Source organism: Puma concolor, chromosome B3, assembly GCF_028749965.1.
Source record: "Puma concolor isolate L17-30 chromosome B3, mPumCon1.1.hap2, whole genome shotgun sequence".
NCBI lineage: Eukaryota > Metazoa > Chordata > Mammalia > Carnivora > Felidae > Puma > Puma concolor.
The window spans coordinates 67,994,062-68,010,821 of record NC_141672.1 but is presented as its reverse complement, the minus strand read 5'-3'; the positions used below and the strand labels follow the sequence as shown (position 1 = coordinate 68,010,821).

At 40.7% G+C, this 16,760-nt stretch overlaps 2 protein-coding genes across 8 annotated transcripts in view; one reads left to right on the top strand and one right to left on the bottom strand.

Moving 5' to 3' along the window:
- The window catches only part of STRN3 (striatin 3), a 107,119-nt gene extending 95,587 nt beyond the window's left edge, over positions 1 to 11,532 (bottom strand). Inside the window, exon 1 of one of the 3 annotated variants that reach the window (XM_086709993.1) lies at positions 10,999 to 11,532. In XM_086709993.1, coding sequence (XP_086566119.1) covers positions 10,999 to 11,280 — 282 coding nt within the window. In that variant the 5' untranslated portion in view covers positions 11,281 to 11,532. The remainder of the gene's footprint in view (positions 1 to 10,998) is intronic. The other 2 variants (XM_086709990.1, XM_086709991.1) reach the window with 2 other exon arrangements.
- AP4S1 (adaptor related protein complex 4 subunit sigma 1) overlaps positions 10,276 to 16,760 on the top strand; it is a 50,655-nt gene continuing 44,170 nt past the window's right edge. For 3 of the 5 annotated variants that reach the window (XM_086709997.1, XM_086710000.1, XM_086709999.1), the window contains exon 1: positions 10,714 to 10,878. The gene's annotated coding sequence lies outside the window, so the exon portion shown is untranslated. Of the gene's footprint in view, positions 10,480 to 10,713; positions 10,879 to 16,760 lie in introns of those variants that run through there. The other 2 variants (XM_025919768.2, XM_086709998.1) reach the window with 2 other exon arrangements.

Here is a 16,760-nt window from a genome sequence, read left to right as displayed (position 1 = left end):
CTCAGGTCATGATCTCACAGTCTGTGGGGTTCAAGGCCCGCATCGGCCTCTGTGCTTACAGCTCAGAGCCTGGAGCCTGCTTTGGATTCTGTGTCTCTTTCTCTCTACCCCTTCCCCACTCACACTCTGTCTCTCTCTCTCTCTCAACATTAATGTTAATATACAAACATTAAAAAAAAAAATTAATACCAATAGACGGAATGAGGATTTTGAAGAGAAAGCAGATGGAGAAATGGACTATACCCAATCATTAATAACCTTTTATCATTCAGGTTCCTAAATCTGGCTGATAATCAAAGTTACCAGGTATACATTTCAAAAACCCAGATTCCACCTCAGATTCCTTAATCACAATGACGAGGAATGGAATATAGGAATCTGTGCTTTTAAAGGATCCCAAGTGATTATGATCATTAACTAGGTTTGGGAGCCACCATAAGTCCCACTCTTGTACAATTAGAGACTTTAGAAGTATCTCCAGATAAAGTATATTTAATCATTACCTTTGGTAGCTCTTGAGTCAATGGCAAAGTGCTATTAACAATTAGTCATTCTTTTACACTAAACCACTAAAAAACCTTTTAAAATAAATATATACTAAATGTTCTAAATAATAGTGTGGCTGCCGTTTACTGAACAATTATTCATAAATGACTAGAAACAACGCCCAACATCATTCCAACCAAAACCAAAGTAAATGACAGGAGAGAGGAAAATAGAGAATACAATTTAAAAATAGGCAAAAGATCTGAAAAGACACCTCACCAAAGAAGATATAAAGATGGCAAAGAAAACATATGAAAAGATGCTCAACATTGTGTCATTAGGGAACTGCAAATTAAAGCAAGATACCACTACACACCTATTAGAATGTCTAAAATCCAAAACATGACAACATCAAATGCTGACAAAGATGCGGCACAACAAGAATTCTCATTCATAGTGGCACCTCAGTTGGTTAAGCATCCAACTCTTTGATTTCGGTTCAGTTCATGATCTCACAGTTCATGGTTCATGCTTCCTGAGTTCGAGCCCCATGTTAGGCTTTGTGCTGACAGTGCAGAGTCTGCTTGGGAATCTCTCTCTCCCTCCCCCACTCCTGTGAGCTCTCATAATAAATAAATAAACTTAAAAAAAGAAAAGATTTCTCATTCATTGCTGGTGGGAATGCAAAATGGTACAGTCACTTTGAAAGACTATTAGGCAGTTTCTTAAAAAACTAAACATACCTTTATCATATAATTCAGCAAGTAAGCTCCCTGTTATTTACCTACATAACCTGAAAACTTATGTGCACACAAAAACCTCTACATGAATGTCACTTCATAACTGCCAAATCTTGGAAGCAGCAATAAGGTCCTTCAATAGGTGGACAGGGGTGACTGGCTGGCTCAGAGAGTGGAGCATGCGACTTTGCTCTCAGGGTTTCAAGTTCGAGCCCCACTTTGGGTGAAGAAATTACTTAAAAATGAAATATTCAGGGGTGCCTGGGTGGCTCAGTTGGTTAAGCATCCAACTTTGGCTCAGGTCATGATCTCACAGTTCATGAGTTTGAGCCACTCATCCAGATCTCTGCTATCAGCAAAGAGCCTACTTCAGATTCTCGATCACCCTCTCTATGTCCCTCCCCACCTCATGCATGCTCTCTCAAAAATAAAAACATTTAAATGTTAAAAAATGAAATCTTTAAAAAAAATTGGTGGACAAAGAAAGTGCAGTACAAATATACAATGAAATATTATTCAGCACTAAATGAAAAGATCAAGCCACAAAAAGACATTTAAGAAGGAATCTTGAACATTGCTGAGTGAACTGACATTCTGGAGAAAGCAAAACTACGGAAGACAGTAAAAGAGCACTAGCTAGCTGCCCAGGGTTTGGGGAGAGAGAAGAAATAGGTGGAACACATGGTATTTTTAGGGCAGTGAATCTATTTTGTATACTATAAAGGTAGATACAGGTCATTATACATTTGTTAAAAACCAAAGAACATACAATACAAAGGGTGAACCTTAATATAAACTATAGACTGGTTGATAATGATGGGTCAATGGTGGTTCACCGGTTATAACAAATATACCAAAATAGTGGGACTATCGATGGGGAAGAGGTTGAAAAGTGTATTTTCCCCTCAAATTTTGCTGTAAACCTAAAATTGCTCTAAGAAATAGTGAATGAGAAAGAGAGGATAGAGGAAGAAAAAATTTGAAATCAAAAGAAAATTAAATAAACTCAAGGGAAAAAGCATTTTGTAAAAAGAAAAAAATGATTAAAAAAATACATTTCAAAGTTAAAAAAGGGGCACATGGCTGGATCAGTCTGAAAAGCATGTGGCTCTTGAGTTCAAGCCCCACCCTAGGGTAAAGATTACTTAAAACAAACAAACTTCAAAATTAAAAAAAAAAAAAAAAGTAAGGGTGGAACCCTCCTGCATTGCTGGTGGGAAAGTAAAATGGTGCAGTCATTTTGGAAAATAGTTTGGTAGTTCCTCAAAAAGTTAAACATAAAATTCCTCAAAAAAGTTGAACATGAGCCAGCAATGACACTCCTAAGTATATACCCAGGAGTTGTAAATGTAAGTTTACACAAAAACCTGTGCACAAATGGAAACAGCAGCATTATTCATGACAGCCAAAATGTAGAAACACCCAAATGTCTACCAACTGATGGACAAAATTTGGTATATCCACACAACAGAGTATTATCCAACCATAAAAAGGAAAAAATTACTGCTACATGCCACAACGTGAACCTTGAAAACATTGTCTTAAGTGAAAGTCACAAAAAGCCACATATTGTATGATATGGAATCCTATTAGTGGTAGTATCCAATATCCACAGTAGGCAAACCCATAGAGATGGAAAGTATTATTTCTTTCACAGAGACAGAAAGTAGTGGTTGCTGGGGGAGGGGAAGGGCATTGGGACTAACTGCTAATAGGTGCAGTTTCTTTGTGGAATGATGAAAATATTCTGAAATAAAACAATGACGACGACTACACAACATAGTGTATACCACATAACATATACTAAAATCCACAAAATGTACATTCCATAAAGGGTAAATTTTATGTTACATGAATTATATCTCAATTTCTAAACAACTTTTTTAAAATCTAAGAGTGGCCCTACGGAGAGAATGTTCCTAAGCACTAACAACAGCCTGCTAACATAAAACATAACTAACTCTCAACAGTGTAGTCTTACCCTCTCCCTCCCCTTCCCCCAGAAAGAAAATAAACCATTTCCAGTCAAGCCCCTAGATCCAACCAACCATGTTATAGGAAAAACAAACAGAACAGAATATATTAAGCTACACTATAGTGAAGGACTCAGCAAAATGCAGACTCTGGGAACCTTTATAAGGACCAAACACCTGATTTCTTTAAAAAAAAAAAAAAAAAGGAAGAAAGAGAGAAAGAAAGAAAAAGAATGGCAAGAAAAAGATGGAGAGAGTTCCAATCGAATAATCGTGTGTAGTTATCTTTTAAAGTCCTTATCTTTTAGATACACACTGAAATATTCATGGATGCAATTATATGACGGAGATTTACTAGAAATACTCTAGGATGGGGAGGAGTGGATACAAGTATAAGTAAAATAAGACTGGTCAAGTTTAAGATGAGTGACAAGTCTGTGGAAGATCACAGGTACCATATTATTTTTGTGTATATTTAGAACTTTCCATAATAAAAAAATGAGTATATGCAACACAATCATATTTACAATGTAGAGAATAAACTGTTAAGACAGGGGCGTGGAGGGAAACTGATAGGAGATTTCAGAGAATTCAGGCAGGAGAACACCCTGAAGGAAGACAGTGAAGTGAAGAAATGAAAATCACAGATTAAACCAGGATAATTTCCCCAGGTCAGTGGTTATCAGGCTTCAGGGATATTCTATGCAAAATTTTTCACCCGTCCTTTTTTTTTTTTTTTTTTAATTAAAAGAGGCTTCGCAACTTTCATTATATATGCAAAGGAGACTAAAATCCCAAAATATTAATTACTAGATTAAAATTTTTTTAGCATATTAATACAATCTATATTAGATAGGCCCTTGAATCACTGCAATCCAGTTAACACACTTTCAAAGCTCCTTCCAGCTTTAGAACTTCCTTCCAATTGAAATACCATGGTTAGGTACTCATACTTCAGATCTAAAAGTATTCTTACCCTCTAGGGGCTTTACAACAATTAGATAAACTAACATAGTAAGAATTTAAATTTTTGGCATATAGAAATTGCCTGTAAGTTTCTGGTTTATCACATTTTATTATTTCTGTAATACAAGCTTCATGAGGGAAAGGTCCTTATTTCATACATCATTTTGTGCCTAGCACAAAATAACACTCAAATATATTCACTGAATAATTACACTAGATAGAATCAATAAAACTCAAGACTCAATGATGACAAGGATGGTGATAAATGTTAACAGAGGAAAAGGAGAATAAGTAAGTTGTAAAAATAAGTGTGTTGTATGGGGAGGGAGAAGCAGGCATTTGAGATGAACTGAATAATTAAATTTATTATTTTTTTAATGTCTATTTATTTTGAGAGGGAGAGAGAGAGAGAGAGCATGTGCATGCATAGGAAAGAGGGAGAGAGAGAGATGGGGAGGGAGGGAGGGAGGGAGAGAGGGGAAGGGTGGGGGGGAGAGAGACAGACAGACAGACAGACAATCCCAAGCAGGCTCTACCCGGTTAGAGTGGAGCCCTATGTGGGCTCAAACTCACCAACTGAAATCATGACCTGAGGTGCTGAAATCAAGAGTCAGATGCTTAAGTGACCCAGGCCATGCAGGCACACCTGAAAGTTTTGACTTTAAAGTAACAAGTTAGACAGGAAATTAGAAATAGGAAACATTTGAAAACCAAACCAAAAAAATCTAGTAGTTGTAAGAATACTGTTTGTAAAGGCAGCCTGTCCAGCCTGCCTGCTACTTGCATGATCTCGGGCCCATTAATTAACCTCTGCGTCCCAATATTCTAGTGCCCCCCCCCCCCCGACAACCCCCTCAAACCCAACAACAAAAGAAATCAACTGTGCCAACCTCACTGGGTTGTTTTAGGATTAAAGGAATTAATACTGAAGCACTGGAATAACACTCAGCAAACAGTAACCAAAAGATGTTAGATAGTAAGAGCTAAGCAGTAGCTGAAAATCTGATTCCGAATGAAACATACAGCCAATATACTAAGAGAACAAGAGTCCCAGGGAATAACTGGGAACAACGGAGAGGTAACATAAGAAAAGTTTTAAGTGGACAAAAGGGAAACTAGAGAATTACATAGTAGAAGCCAAAGAAAAGGATTTTAAAGAAGAAATAGTCAAGAGCAAAAAGTGCTGGTTAAGTGCATCAAGTCTGTAAAAAGGCCACATGATTTGGCAACTTGAAGGCTGACCATCAAAAGAAAAAAAACCACATCCTACAAGGTGTTCAGACAGGTTTGAGAGAGTAAGGCAAAAGGGCCGACTATACAGCAGAGTTGAGGGGTAAAAAGAGGAAGAGAGAATTCTAGATTAGTGGTCCCTAGACTTTTTGTTTGCAAGAACTTCAAAAACAGGGAAAATGACATAAGGTTGCGTCCTCTTAATTCTATCAAAGTTTTTTTCCTCTGTTGTCACCATCATTTGAAATAGGGAACTGCATTAACAGTGAAAATTTATGAAGCCTAAAACTCTCAGAATAAAGGGAATGCCTTTACACAAAACCACCATACTGTTCATATTTTTGTAATTTCATAGTAGATTAATAGTAATGAAATAAGGGAGCCTTGGTGGCTCAGCAGGTTAAGCGTCTGACTCTTGATTTCCACTCAGGGTCATGAGGTTGTGAGACTGATCCCTTCGAAGGGTGTGGGGCCTGCTTAAGATTATTCTCTCCCACCCTCTCCCTCTCAAAAAAAAAAAAAAAAAAAGTTGTAAGCAACTTAAGCAAATTACCTACGAAGGTCTTTAAGTGGCAACATCTGTCAAGTTATGACAAATCTGTAGGCCAGGATGTGCAAACACAAACACTAATTAAAAGTTTTACATTTGTTGGGACTCCTGGGTGGCTCAGATTAACCATCCAACTCTTGATTTAGGCTCAGGTCATGATCTCACAATTTGTGAGAACAAGCCCCATGTCCGGCTCTGTGCCAACAGACAGCACAAAGCCTGCTTTGGGATTCTCTCCCTCTCTCAAAATAAATAAATAAATAAACTTAAAAAAAATTTTTTTACATTTGTTGCATAATAGTTTTAGAACACGAACTCCTGGACTACATTTTCTATGCATTATCTATGTCATATTTTTATAGCTAACAAGCATTTGGTGTATATAAGTACATATATTACATACCATTACAGAGAAAAACAGGAGGACACATTTGCAACATACATAAACTACAACTGGCACACAATTGAGGTTCAATAAAACTATGTTGAAATGTACCAATGTGTACCACATAATGGTGGATAAAGAATTACAGGGGTGCCTGGGTGGCTCAGTTGGTTAAGCATCCGGCTTTGACTCAGGTCATGATCTCACGGTTTGTGAGTTCGAGCCCTGCGTCGGGCTCTGTGCTGACAGCTCAGAGCCTGGAGCCTGCTTCGGATTCTGTGTCTCCCTCTCTCTCTGCCCCTCCCCAGCTCATGCTGTCTCTCTGTCTCTCAAAAATAAATAAACGTTAAAAAAAAAAAAAAAGAATTACAAGTCAGATTCCCTTTCTATAAAAAATGTTAAGACAACATAATATAGTGGTTATAAAAGTGGTAATAAGACAACAGGCTTTGGATTCATACAAACCAAGGTTCAAATCTCAGCTGCAATACCTTATAGGTGAGTGACCTTGGCAAAGTTATTTCACCTAAGTTTACCCCACCTATAAAATAGGAATGATATCTACCTCATAAGGTTGTAGTGCTCATCAAATGTCAGTTATAATTTTTCCATAACATGAATTGCCAAAATCCCCAAACGGTCTATCTTTTACAAGTCCTAGACCAAATTAATCCAAAAGTCTGGAAGATAAGGCGGGGACCTGCATATTTTAAAAGTTTTACAAGTGATTCTGATTAGCACCCTCACTTAGGAATCATCGTCCTAGAGCCTTTACTCAAGCTTTACCTGAATCCCATGTAAGTTAATATCACAAGAATAAAATAGCACTATTAAGACATGATCCTCTACTTTAGTTCCAAGTTGCTAGGACAGACCTTTACCCAAAGCACTTTTTACAGAGAACAGAACCATACTGCAAAGTTCCAATTTAAAATCCTTTCCAAAGCCAGGGAAAATATGATTTCATATTGAAATTTTACATCAAAACTGGGAATAGCTTAACCTAGTCATATTTGTTATTGAATAGTTCTAATACTGAACATTTTTTGGTCACTTCATCTATACATCAACAGTGACCCAAGGCTGTACACAATAATGATAAACTTTCTTATACATTATCATTCTTTAAAATAAGTTTAAGTTTACAGTCAAAATACAGTGATGCTTCACCTAAACTCTAATAAATTTTTTATTTGACACATTTTTTTTTTTAAGATTTTAGTTTTTGGGGCACCTGGGTGGCTCAGTTGGTTAAGTGTCCGACTTCGGCCCAGGTCATGATCTCGCAGTTCGTGAGTTCGAGCCCCGCGTTGGGCTCTGTGCTGACAGCTCAGAGCCTGGAGCTTGCTTTGGATTCTGTGTGCCCTTCTCTCTCTGCCCCTCCCCGGCTCATGCCTTGTGTCTCTCTGTCTCAAAAATAGTAAAAATATTTAAAAAAAAAAAAAGGAAAAAAAAGATTTTAGTTTTTAAGTAATCTCTACATCGAATGTGGGGCTTGAACTTAACAACCCTGAGATCAAGAGTTGCATGCTCTACCGACTGAGCCAGCCAGGCAATCCTTGACACATACATTTTTAAATGTTTATTTTTGAGACACAGAGAAAGAGAGAGGCAAGAGAGGGGGGACAGAGAGAAAGAGGCAAGAGAGGGGGTACAGAAGCGGGTTTGGTGCTGACAGCAGAGAGCTGGATGCGGGCTCAAACTCACGAACCGTGAGATCATGACCTGAGCAGAAGTCAGACACTAAACCAACTGAGGCACCCAGGCACCCCAACACATACATTTTTAAATGTGCTTCTCACAAGCAATCCTATTCAAGACTGAAGTTATCTAAAGTAAATTCAGTATTCCAGAAGCAAACCTGAAACCCAATTACCTAAGGAACCCAATAAAACATTTTAGAGAAATATGAAGAACAAAATCATACAAATATAATCACGAACATTTTATTCCAAAAGAATCTCTGTGAAATAATGAAAATCCCTGGAAACAAGAGTCTAGAAACACTGTAGAATTTGTTCAAAATAAACAAACAAAAAAAACTTACAATGGCTTTATCAGGACTAATATGCCAATAGCACATCAAGTGGAAAGCAAACAAGGAAAAGGAATCTTAGAAGATTTTTACGGGTGCCTGGGTGGCTCAGTCAGTTGGGCGTCCAACTTCGGCCCAGGTCATGATCTCATGGTTTGTGAGTTCGAGCCCCGCATCGGGCTGTGTGCTGACAGCCTGGAGCCTGGAACCTGCTTCGGATTCTGTGTCTCCCCCTCTCTCTGCCCCTCCTCTGCTCGTGCTCAGTCTCTATCTCTCAATAATGAATAAATGTTAAAAAAAATTAAAAAAAATTTTTTACCATTACTGGCAAAGAGAACTAAAAGGGAAAGAAAGGGCTAAGGCAGACAATATAGATCTCGTTAAGTTATAGATTTTATTAATTTAGACACAAATAAGACATTTTTTCAGATACTTAAATTAGCGGAGCTTATAAATGCATTGTTAACTTGCAAAGTGTTAAAATCCAATATTTCAAGGTACTTACAGGGCAAAATAAATGTCTCACCCTCTAGGGCGGGGGAATACAAGCTTTCATACCATAGTGCAAAGGTCATAGACACTGTATCCAGGGACTGGTGAGGTATTATTTAGTGAGTCCAGGCCTTGTGCATTTGTAAATGCAATTTTAAAAAATAACTGTCTCACTATCTTCACAAAAATATTCTTTGCAACATAGTATAGTAAAAAGTTGTGTATCAGTAGAACTCTATAAATCCCAGACATCTTAAACCACATTATACACAAGTTTAAAGAAACAACAGACAATTCTTACCTAAGCTTTTTGAAAACTATACTTTTAAAAGTCCAAAAGTATATCAAAGCACAATTTTAAAACACTGAATTGACTAACAGGTATTAACTACTAATTAATTTTTTTGAAGACTTGATAAAGAGTCAAGAAATATAAACACCAATGCTTTTTTTTTGTTTTTCAAGTAGGTTCCAGGCTGTGGAGCCCCAAGTGGGGCTTCAACTGATGACCCTGAGATCGAGATCTGCCCTGAGATCAAGAGTCTGACACTTAACTAAGCCACCCACGGCGCCCTGAAACATCCTTACCCTGTAAAAAAATGTTTTTTAAGTTTATATTTGAGAGGTAGAGAGAGACAGAGAGAGCGCGCGTTGGAAGCGCAGAGAAAGCGAGACACAGAATCCGAAGCAGGCTCCAGGCTCTGAGCTGTCAGCATAGAGCCCTGCTCGGGCTCAAACTCACAGATGGCAAGATCTTGACCTGAGCCGAAGTCAGACACTTAGCCAACTGAGCCACCCAGGCATCCCAACATCCTTACTTTTTTAAAAGTTTAGCTTCAACAACTTTGTAGAGTCCAATAAAAGTTTACTAACTCAAAATTAAAGTAATATACATTTGTTTGAAGACACTCGAAGTTAATCCAATCTTCCTTCTTTAAACACTACATTTTCCTAACTATTCACCAACATATATGACGTATATATCAGCCAACACTACTGCTTACATTCTAAATATATACCAGTCTGAAGAACAGGTGCGACACTATTTAGATGCATGCTTTTTTCTTCTAAGCCTAAATTTGCCCTGGAAAGGGATTTAAAAATAAACACAAATACCCAAGAGTTGAACAATCCTCTTAAAAAGATATAGCCGTTCTGAAATTCAAGACATGAGCGCTTCAGCTACCAACATCTTCCAAAAGTTAACCAGCCTATCAAAGTTTCACCTTAAAAAGATCAAATAAGGCTCAATTATTAAGGGTCCTGAGGATATTTAACTTTGCTTCCCCTGTGTTAGTAACGTGGGAAAGTACGTTTTACTTCAAGCTAGTATTAAATCTTTTCTCAGTCGTTTCATAAAGACAGCAGAGATACTCGGGTTTGGCTTTTTATGGATAAAGGGGATGGAGGAGGAGGAGGCCGGCTGAAGGGTACTCTAAAAAGAAAAACTCAATTTAGGGAAGCACAGATTTGTCAGTCACTGAGGAAGAACTAACTAAAAGAGAACCTAAGTGAATAAGGCAGCATCCCAGGTAAGAAGGTACCTAAAGTTGGCGATAGGAAATGAAAACTTCACAAGTATGCAGCAAGACCTGGAAAGAAGCGTGGCTGTCAAGGGGCAAGTGCGTACCAACTCCGGGGGAGGGGGCCAAAAATGCCAAATCGGATGGGGGGGGCGGGTGATGAGGAAAAAGGTAATGAAATGTCCATCCCAAACCCCTTCCTCGGGTTCTCCATCTCAACAGGCACAATCAAAAACCACCTCAATGCCCAGTAACCCCAAGCCGGACTATCCCACAGAAAGGAGTTTAGTCCCAAGCCCCGGAGGCCCGGCAGGCCGCCTCCAGAGGAGCCCCCGCAGACGCCATACTAAAAGTCAAAATGGCTGCCCCAAGGAAGCCCGCACCGCGCAGCTAAGAAGGGTTGGGGAACAAGCTTCTGCGGGAAAGGGGGAGGGGGGCTCTCGGAAGAGCCGTCGCCAGAACCATAGGCAGGAGTATCGCCCCCCCCGAGCTGCACAGGTAGGTTCCCCTCGGCCTCCCAAGGCCCGGGGCTCGGACGGAGGGGAGTCCCGGCCCCACCCCCCCCCGACCGAGAACCCTGCCGCCGCAGCCGTCCCGCACACCGCCCCAGCGAGGTACCTGCAGTTCGGCCCGCTCCACCTCCCAGTGCGCCCGCTCCATCTCGAACCGAGCCCACTCGTGCTGGATGTAGTGCAGGATCCCTGGGATAGTGTATTGCTGCGGCCGGGACAGCTCCGGGCCTGACGCGGGACCCGCTCCCTCGGCGGCTGGAGGACCCCCGCCGCCCGCCGCTCCATTCCCCCCTGGCGAAAGGCTCATGTTCCCCCCAGGTCCCTGCTGCTGCCGTGGAGGGGCCGCCATCCCCGGGCCGCTACCACCGCCTCCGGCAAGCTCGTCCATTGTGTGTGGGGCCCCGGCCGGGGCGCAGGGCGAGAAGCCGACGGCTGGGGGAAGGGCCGGGGAGGGTGGCCCCGCGCTGGCGGCGGGGCGGAGGCCGGCTGGGAGAGGAGCGAGGAGGGGGTCGGTGCTGTATGCTTGCCGTGGGTCAGAGTAGGGAGCTGCCGGTCGCCGCCATTACAGTCCCTCCTCCATCTGTCCGTCTCACTCACTCACTTTAGGGAAAGGGGGGGGGCCGCGGCGGGAGGGGGAGAGGGGGCTGGGTTGGGAAGGGGATAGACGTAGGGCCGTCACAACCGCGCAGCATGCCGGGTAGAGAACGCCGCTGCCGCCGCACGCCCAGCAGCCAAATAGAGTGCGGCCTCACCATACGCAGGCGTACTGAAGACTCAGTAAGGGTTGGCGTTTGAGGCTGGGTATGAGCTCTAGCCCCGCCCCTAGGCCCTCCCTCAGACTTGCTCCGGGTGTCTCCGTGTGGGTACCGGAACGTGAGCCACTCGCGCTTTTGGGAGCCAACCGGTCTCATGCTGCCAACAATTTCCGTCGCTCAGTCACCAAGCCCCCAGGGCGCCTTTCCCCACCCAAGGGTCTCAGCAGCATGCCTGCCTACAGAGCTGGGTTTTAACCTGGCTGGGCGCTCTGGCCAGCCGCAGCCGGTCCCGGATTCCTGACGTTGCTTTTGCATTCCTTGCGTGTTTCAGGATGTCCCAGAGGGTCGGGCCTCTTTCTGTGCTTGTCACTCGTTCTTTCTCTGGTTTCTTAGCACCAGTCAGTTTCTGAGGCTTTGGGGACGTTCTCTTTTGGCAGATAGCCCAGATCCTTCCGGACATGGTGACTGATCCCGGTCTCCGTTTCGAGCCCGGATTTAGCTAATTCTGCGCTTTGGGTCGCCCGTCGCAACTTGTTCCAGTTTGCCTCGCCTCTTCTTTCCTATCTGGGGTGGGTTGTGGGGGTGGGGGGAGGAGCAGGAACGAATGTTTTCATTTTTTTCTTGGGAGAAGGGATAGTGAAAAACTTTAGATCTTGACGGTGATGCGTTGAGGGAGAAAGATAACTTTGAAAGGGACTTAGACTAAAAATGCAATGTTTTAGAATGAATGGGTTTACAAATAGGATTCATAGCAGAATCTTTTGATGAAAATAGAAAATAAACGCATCGTGAATACAACGTAAAATCCTAGATGAACAGCGGAAGATGTTTTCCTGGATCATTAAACGATGTTTGAATGAATATACAAGCTTAATCTTTTAAGTACCATAGTGTGTGTTTTTATGTGCTTAGGTTGACAGGAAACATTCTTAATGAGCTAATAAGCTTCTAAAGAAAGTTAATATAGCTACTAACCTCTTGACTGAAAATTAGGACAAAAGTAATATTTAACGATATAATAAGGAAAAGATGTTAACAATTAAAGCTGTGCAGGAAAATTGCACATAAAACTGATGGCATTAACTTATTTTCTTCTCTACTACCAATAAAATTATCACTATGGAATACACACAACCACTCAAGGTATAATTTCAAAAAGATAAAAATAGTACATCTTATTTTATCATGTCTGCTTTACTGTTATTACAGTTTAATGGACAGCATTGGACTTGTAACCCATGTTGCCATGTTTTATTTGTATATGAACTGGGGTCTTAGGTCACATATTATTAAGAACTATGTTTCCATATTATTAAAGTACTATTTCTCCATTTTATAGTGACCAACATACAACCTGCTTATTCACTGCTCTTCCTTTTTGAGGGGACTGATAACACATAAAAAGTTACAAAATATGTCTCCCAAGAAACATGTGTGAGCAGTTGTGATTGATCTTTGTCCTCAACTGAAGAAGAACATGTGCACTTGTACTTCCTACTGGTACCTCAAGCTCAAGTAAAGACTAGATTTATAATCCTTCTATTTTCCTCCCCACCTTCAAAAACAAACAATTCTGTTTCTTTTCTATTACCTATCTTGTTAAGTGGCATATTCAAACCCAAGGTCTAGCAATTGTTCTAGTACCTTTCTTTCACTCAACTCTCATATCCAATCCCTTTCTCAGTAACATCCTTCATTTTTATTACTTATCTATTTCATATCTATTCCATCATCTTAATTCATGTGTTAAATTTAATGTTCACACCTCTACTCTTCCCTTACCTCCACTACCACTGATGCCTGAGGGATCTTCAGAAGGCAGATCTGATTCTGTTATTCCCTGCTTAAAATATTTGAGTCATCCTCAGATTTAGAATGAAGCCTGAACTGTAGCATAGCATATAAAAATACTTCAAATTCTAGATCCACTCTATCACCTAATCTGCCATTACGCTATCATGGCACCCATTCTTCTCTCCAGCCAATCTGCACTGTTTTTGGTTCCTCAAAAACATAGTACTATTTCATTTCACAAGAATTTAACAGATACTGTACCCCTTTGGCTTTCCTTCCCTTCCCTTGGCAAAGTATTACTTTGCTAAGAAGCTTTTTAGATCCCTGAATTAGATTCACTTTTAAAATCTCAAGTGCTAGTGCTCCTAGGTGGGTGGCTCAGTTGGTAAGCATCCAACTCTTGATTTCGGCGCAGGTCATGATCACGGTTTGTGATTGCAAGCACACATGTGTTCTCTCTCTCTCTCTCTCTCTCTCTCTCTCTCTCTCAAACATTTTAAAATAATAAGGAAATAAAATTTCAAGTGCTTCCTATTTGAAGAATTCCAGTTGAACATGTCTACACTTGCTTTCACCATGGTTTTATAAATGCCAATAACGCAGTCCTTGGCCATGTTCTTCCCAGATCATAGTCATGTATCTGAGGATTGCAGCCTGTTAGAGAGGTAGGAGCCATGCCCCTCTTGTTTGTAACTATACTCCCAGTGTCTGGAACGGTGCAATCTCCTCAAAATGATGAACAATTTAGGGGTGCCTGGGTGGCCCAGTCACCTAAGTGACTGACTTGGGCTCAGGTCACAATCTTACAGCAGGTGAGTTCACGCCCTACAGCCTGATGGCTGTCAGCACAGAGCCAGCTTTGGCTCCTCTGTCCCCCTCTCTCTCTGCCTCTCTCTCTCTCTTTCAAAAATAAATAAATATTCCTAAAAAATGATGAATAATTTAAATTCAGAATAACAGGTATATTTTTCCTTCACCTCGATCTTTTTGTATTATTTTTACTACCATTATTTCAGCTATTTCAAGGGTCAATGACTAAAACTGCCCTGAGTTCTTATTTTGTTTTTGTTTAGATTTTTAAATTATTTTTAAGTGATCTCTACACCCAATGTGGGGCTCTAACTCACAACCCTGAGATCAGATGTCTCAAGCTCCACCTATGGAGCCAGCCAGGTGCCCCTTGTTCTTGTTTTTATAATTGACTTTTTACCCTGAGTATCAAAAGTAAAAGACACCAAGATTTTCTCCTCTGAGAGAATTTAAAAAAATTTTTTTTTAATGTTTCTTTATTTTTGAGAGAGAGACAGAGAGAGAGAGAGACAGAGCGTGAGCAGAGGAGGGGCAGAGAGGGAGACACAGAATCTGAAGCAGGCCCCAGGCTCCATGCTGACAGCACAGAGCCCGATGCCCATGAACTGTGAGATCATGACCTAAGCCAAAGTCAGACACTCAACAGACTGAACCACCCAGGCGCCCCAAGAGGAGAATATTTTTTATATTATTTTCATTAGACTTTGTGTCCATGACTCCTGAGGACGCTCTGCAATCAGCTCCTAGAATCTTGTCCTCTGTACATAATGAGTTTCCCAGGCCATAGTATCATCTACAACTCACCTAACTAGAACTCCCTCCTGGAATTGTGGCTGAGTCATTTCCTGTCTTCAGTTTCACCTTTGAAACTTCCTATTCTGTCCTTTCATCTGTCCTGTTCATTCCTCCTCCTCTCCCACTAATTTGATTCTTAGTTTCAGTATACTGCTGAGAATGCCTATTTATATTAAATATAAATTTATAAATTTATAATTTTAGATTTTTTTTCCTTTCCTGTTAGCTAATCTTAGACACCTCTGTGATTAGACACCTCTGTGATTTGGTCAGACACTGTCTGACCAAAAAGGGATTTGTCATATTTGATGTACATATACTGTGTCAGCAGAGGTATGTTAAGGAATTCCAGGTTTTTAAAATAAGTCAGGAGTAATTAACACTCAGATGCCTTCTTTCCAATTATTGTAATACCTGATGTACAAAGAGTTTTGGCCCTGCCTTAGAGAACCATATGGTTCCCTGTAATTACTCACCTGAACATCCAGTTTTATACCTTGCTGACTATGAACCTGACGTCCTTCTAACAGGGAGCTCAAACCGGTTCACAAACACTAATCCAGTCATCTTTTTGCATCATGTGGAAAGGTGGCAACAAGTATTATTATCTCCAGTAACACAAGAAAGCTGAGGTATAGAGTTCTGGGTCACCTCCTCAGGCCCTTAGTAGAATAGGAAGTGGGCCCACTCTTCTATCAGTGAGTGTATGTTTTTATTCAGAAACAAATAAAATCTCCCTTCACTATCCTGCCTCCTACTGTCCTATCAATGGCTCGATATCACTGTTTCTGGTTCTCAAATCATTTGCACTCTTAAAATCATTTTTAGGTGGTTTTGGGGTGATTTCAATCACTTGAGGAAATTATGTAGTGTTTACATGTATAAATATAGAGAACAAATGAGTATTAGAGCCCAGAGGAAGATCTTTTAGAAGACCTGGCATGTGTTCAAAAACCAAAGGAGCAGGGGTGCCTGGGTGGCTCAGTCAGTTAAGCATCCGGCTTCAGCTCAGGTCATGATCTCGAAGTTCATGGGTTCAAGCCCTGCATCAGGCTCTGTGCTTACAGCTCAGAGCCTGGAGCCTGCTTCAGAATCTGTGTCTCTGTCTCTCTTTGCCCCTACCCTGCTCATGCTCTATCTCTCTCTCTCTCAAAAATAAATAAATATTAAAAAAAAAAAAAAGGAGCAAACTATAACGTAGATGGAAAGGAAAAAGAGGAGATAGCTTTGCCCTGTGCAGTGGTTGCACCTGCAAAATAAGATCACTACAAGAGTTGCCTGTGGCTAAGAAAATTGTAGAAATACATACAGGGCACTGGAACTATTCAAACAATATGTTGTGTGGGAAAGAAAAGGAAAAAGACCTTCAAAGATTATAGAAAAATAGGTACCAAAACCTTTAGGAAACTCAGCGGGCTATATAAAATTCTAGTCCAAGTTCATTCCTGAGTTGTCTTCTGGGTAACATGAGTCAGAAAGCAGTAGGCTGTGATAATATTATATAATAGCTAACTCACAGAGATGTCAAAATTGAAGGAAAAAAATTGCCTGGAGCAAAGTCCCTCCTGGACATTGGCTAAAAGTGAACAACCAGGTCTACAACCATAAGAAACAAATGACTGGAAAATGTGACTGAATGGGAAATTGCCAAAACTTTCCTAGGTAGTAATTTAACAATCTTGGAAGTGTGGTTTGTCTCCTGTTAGAGCAACAG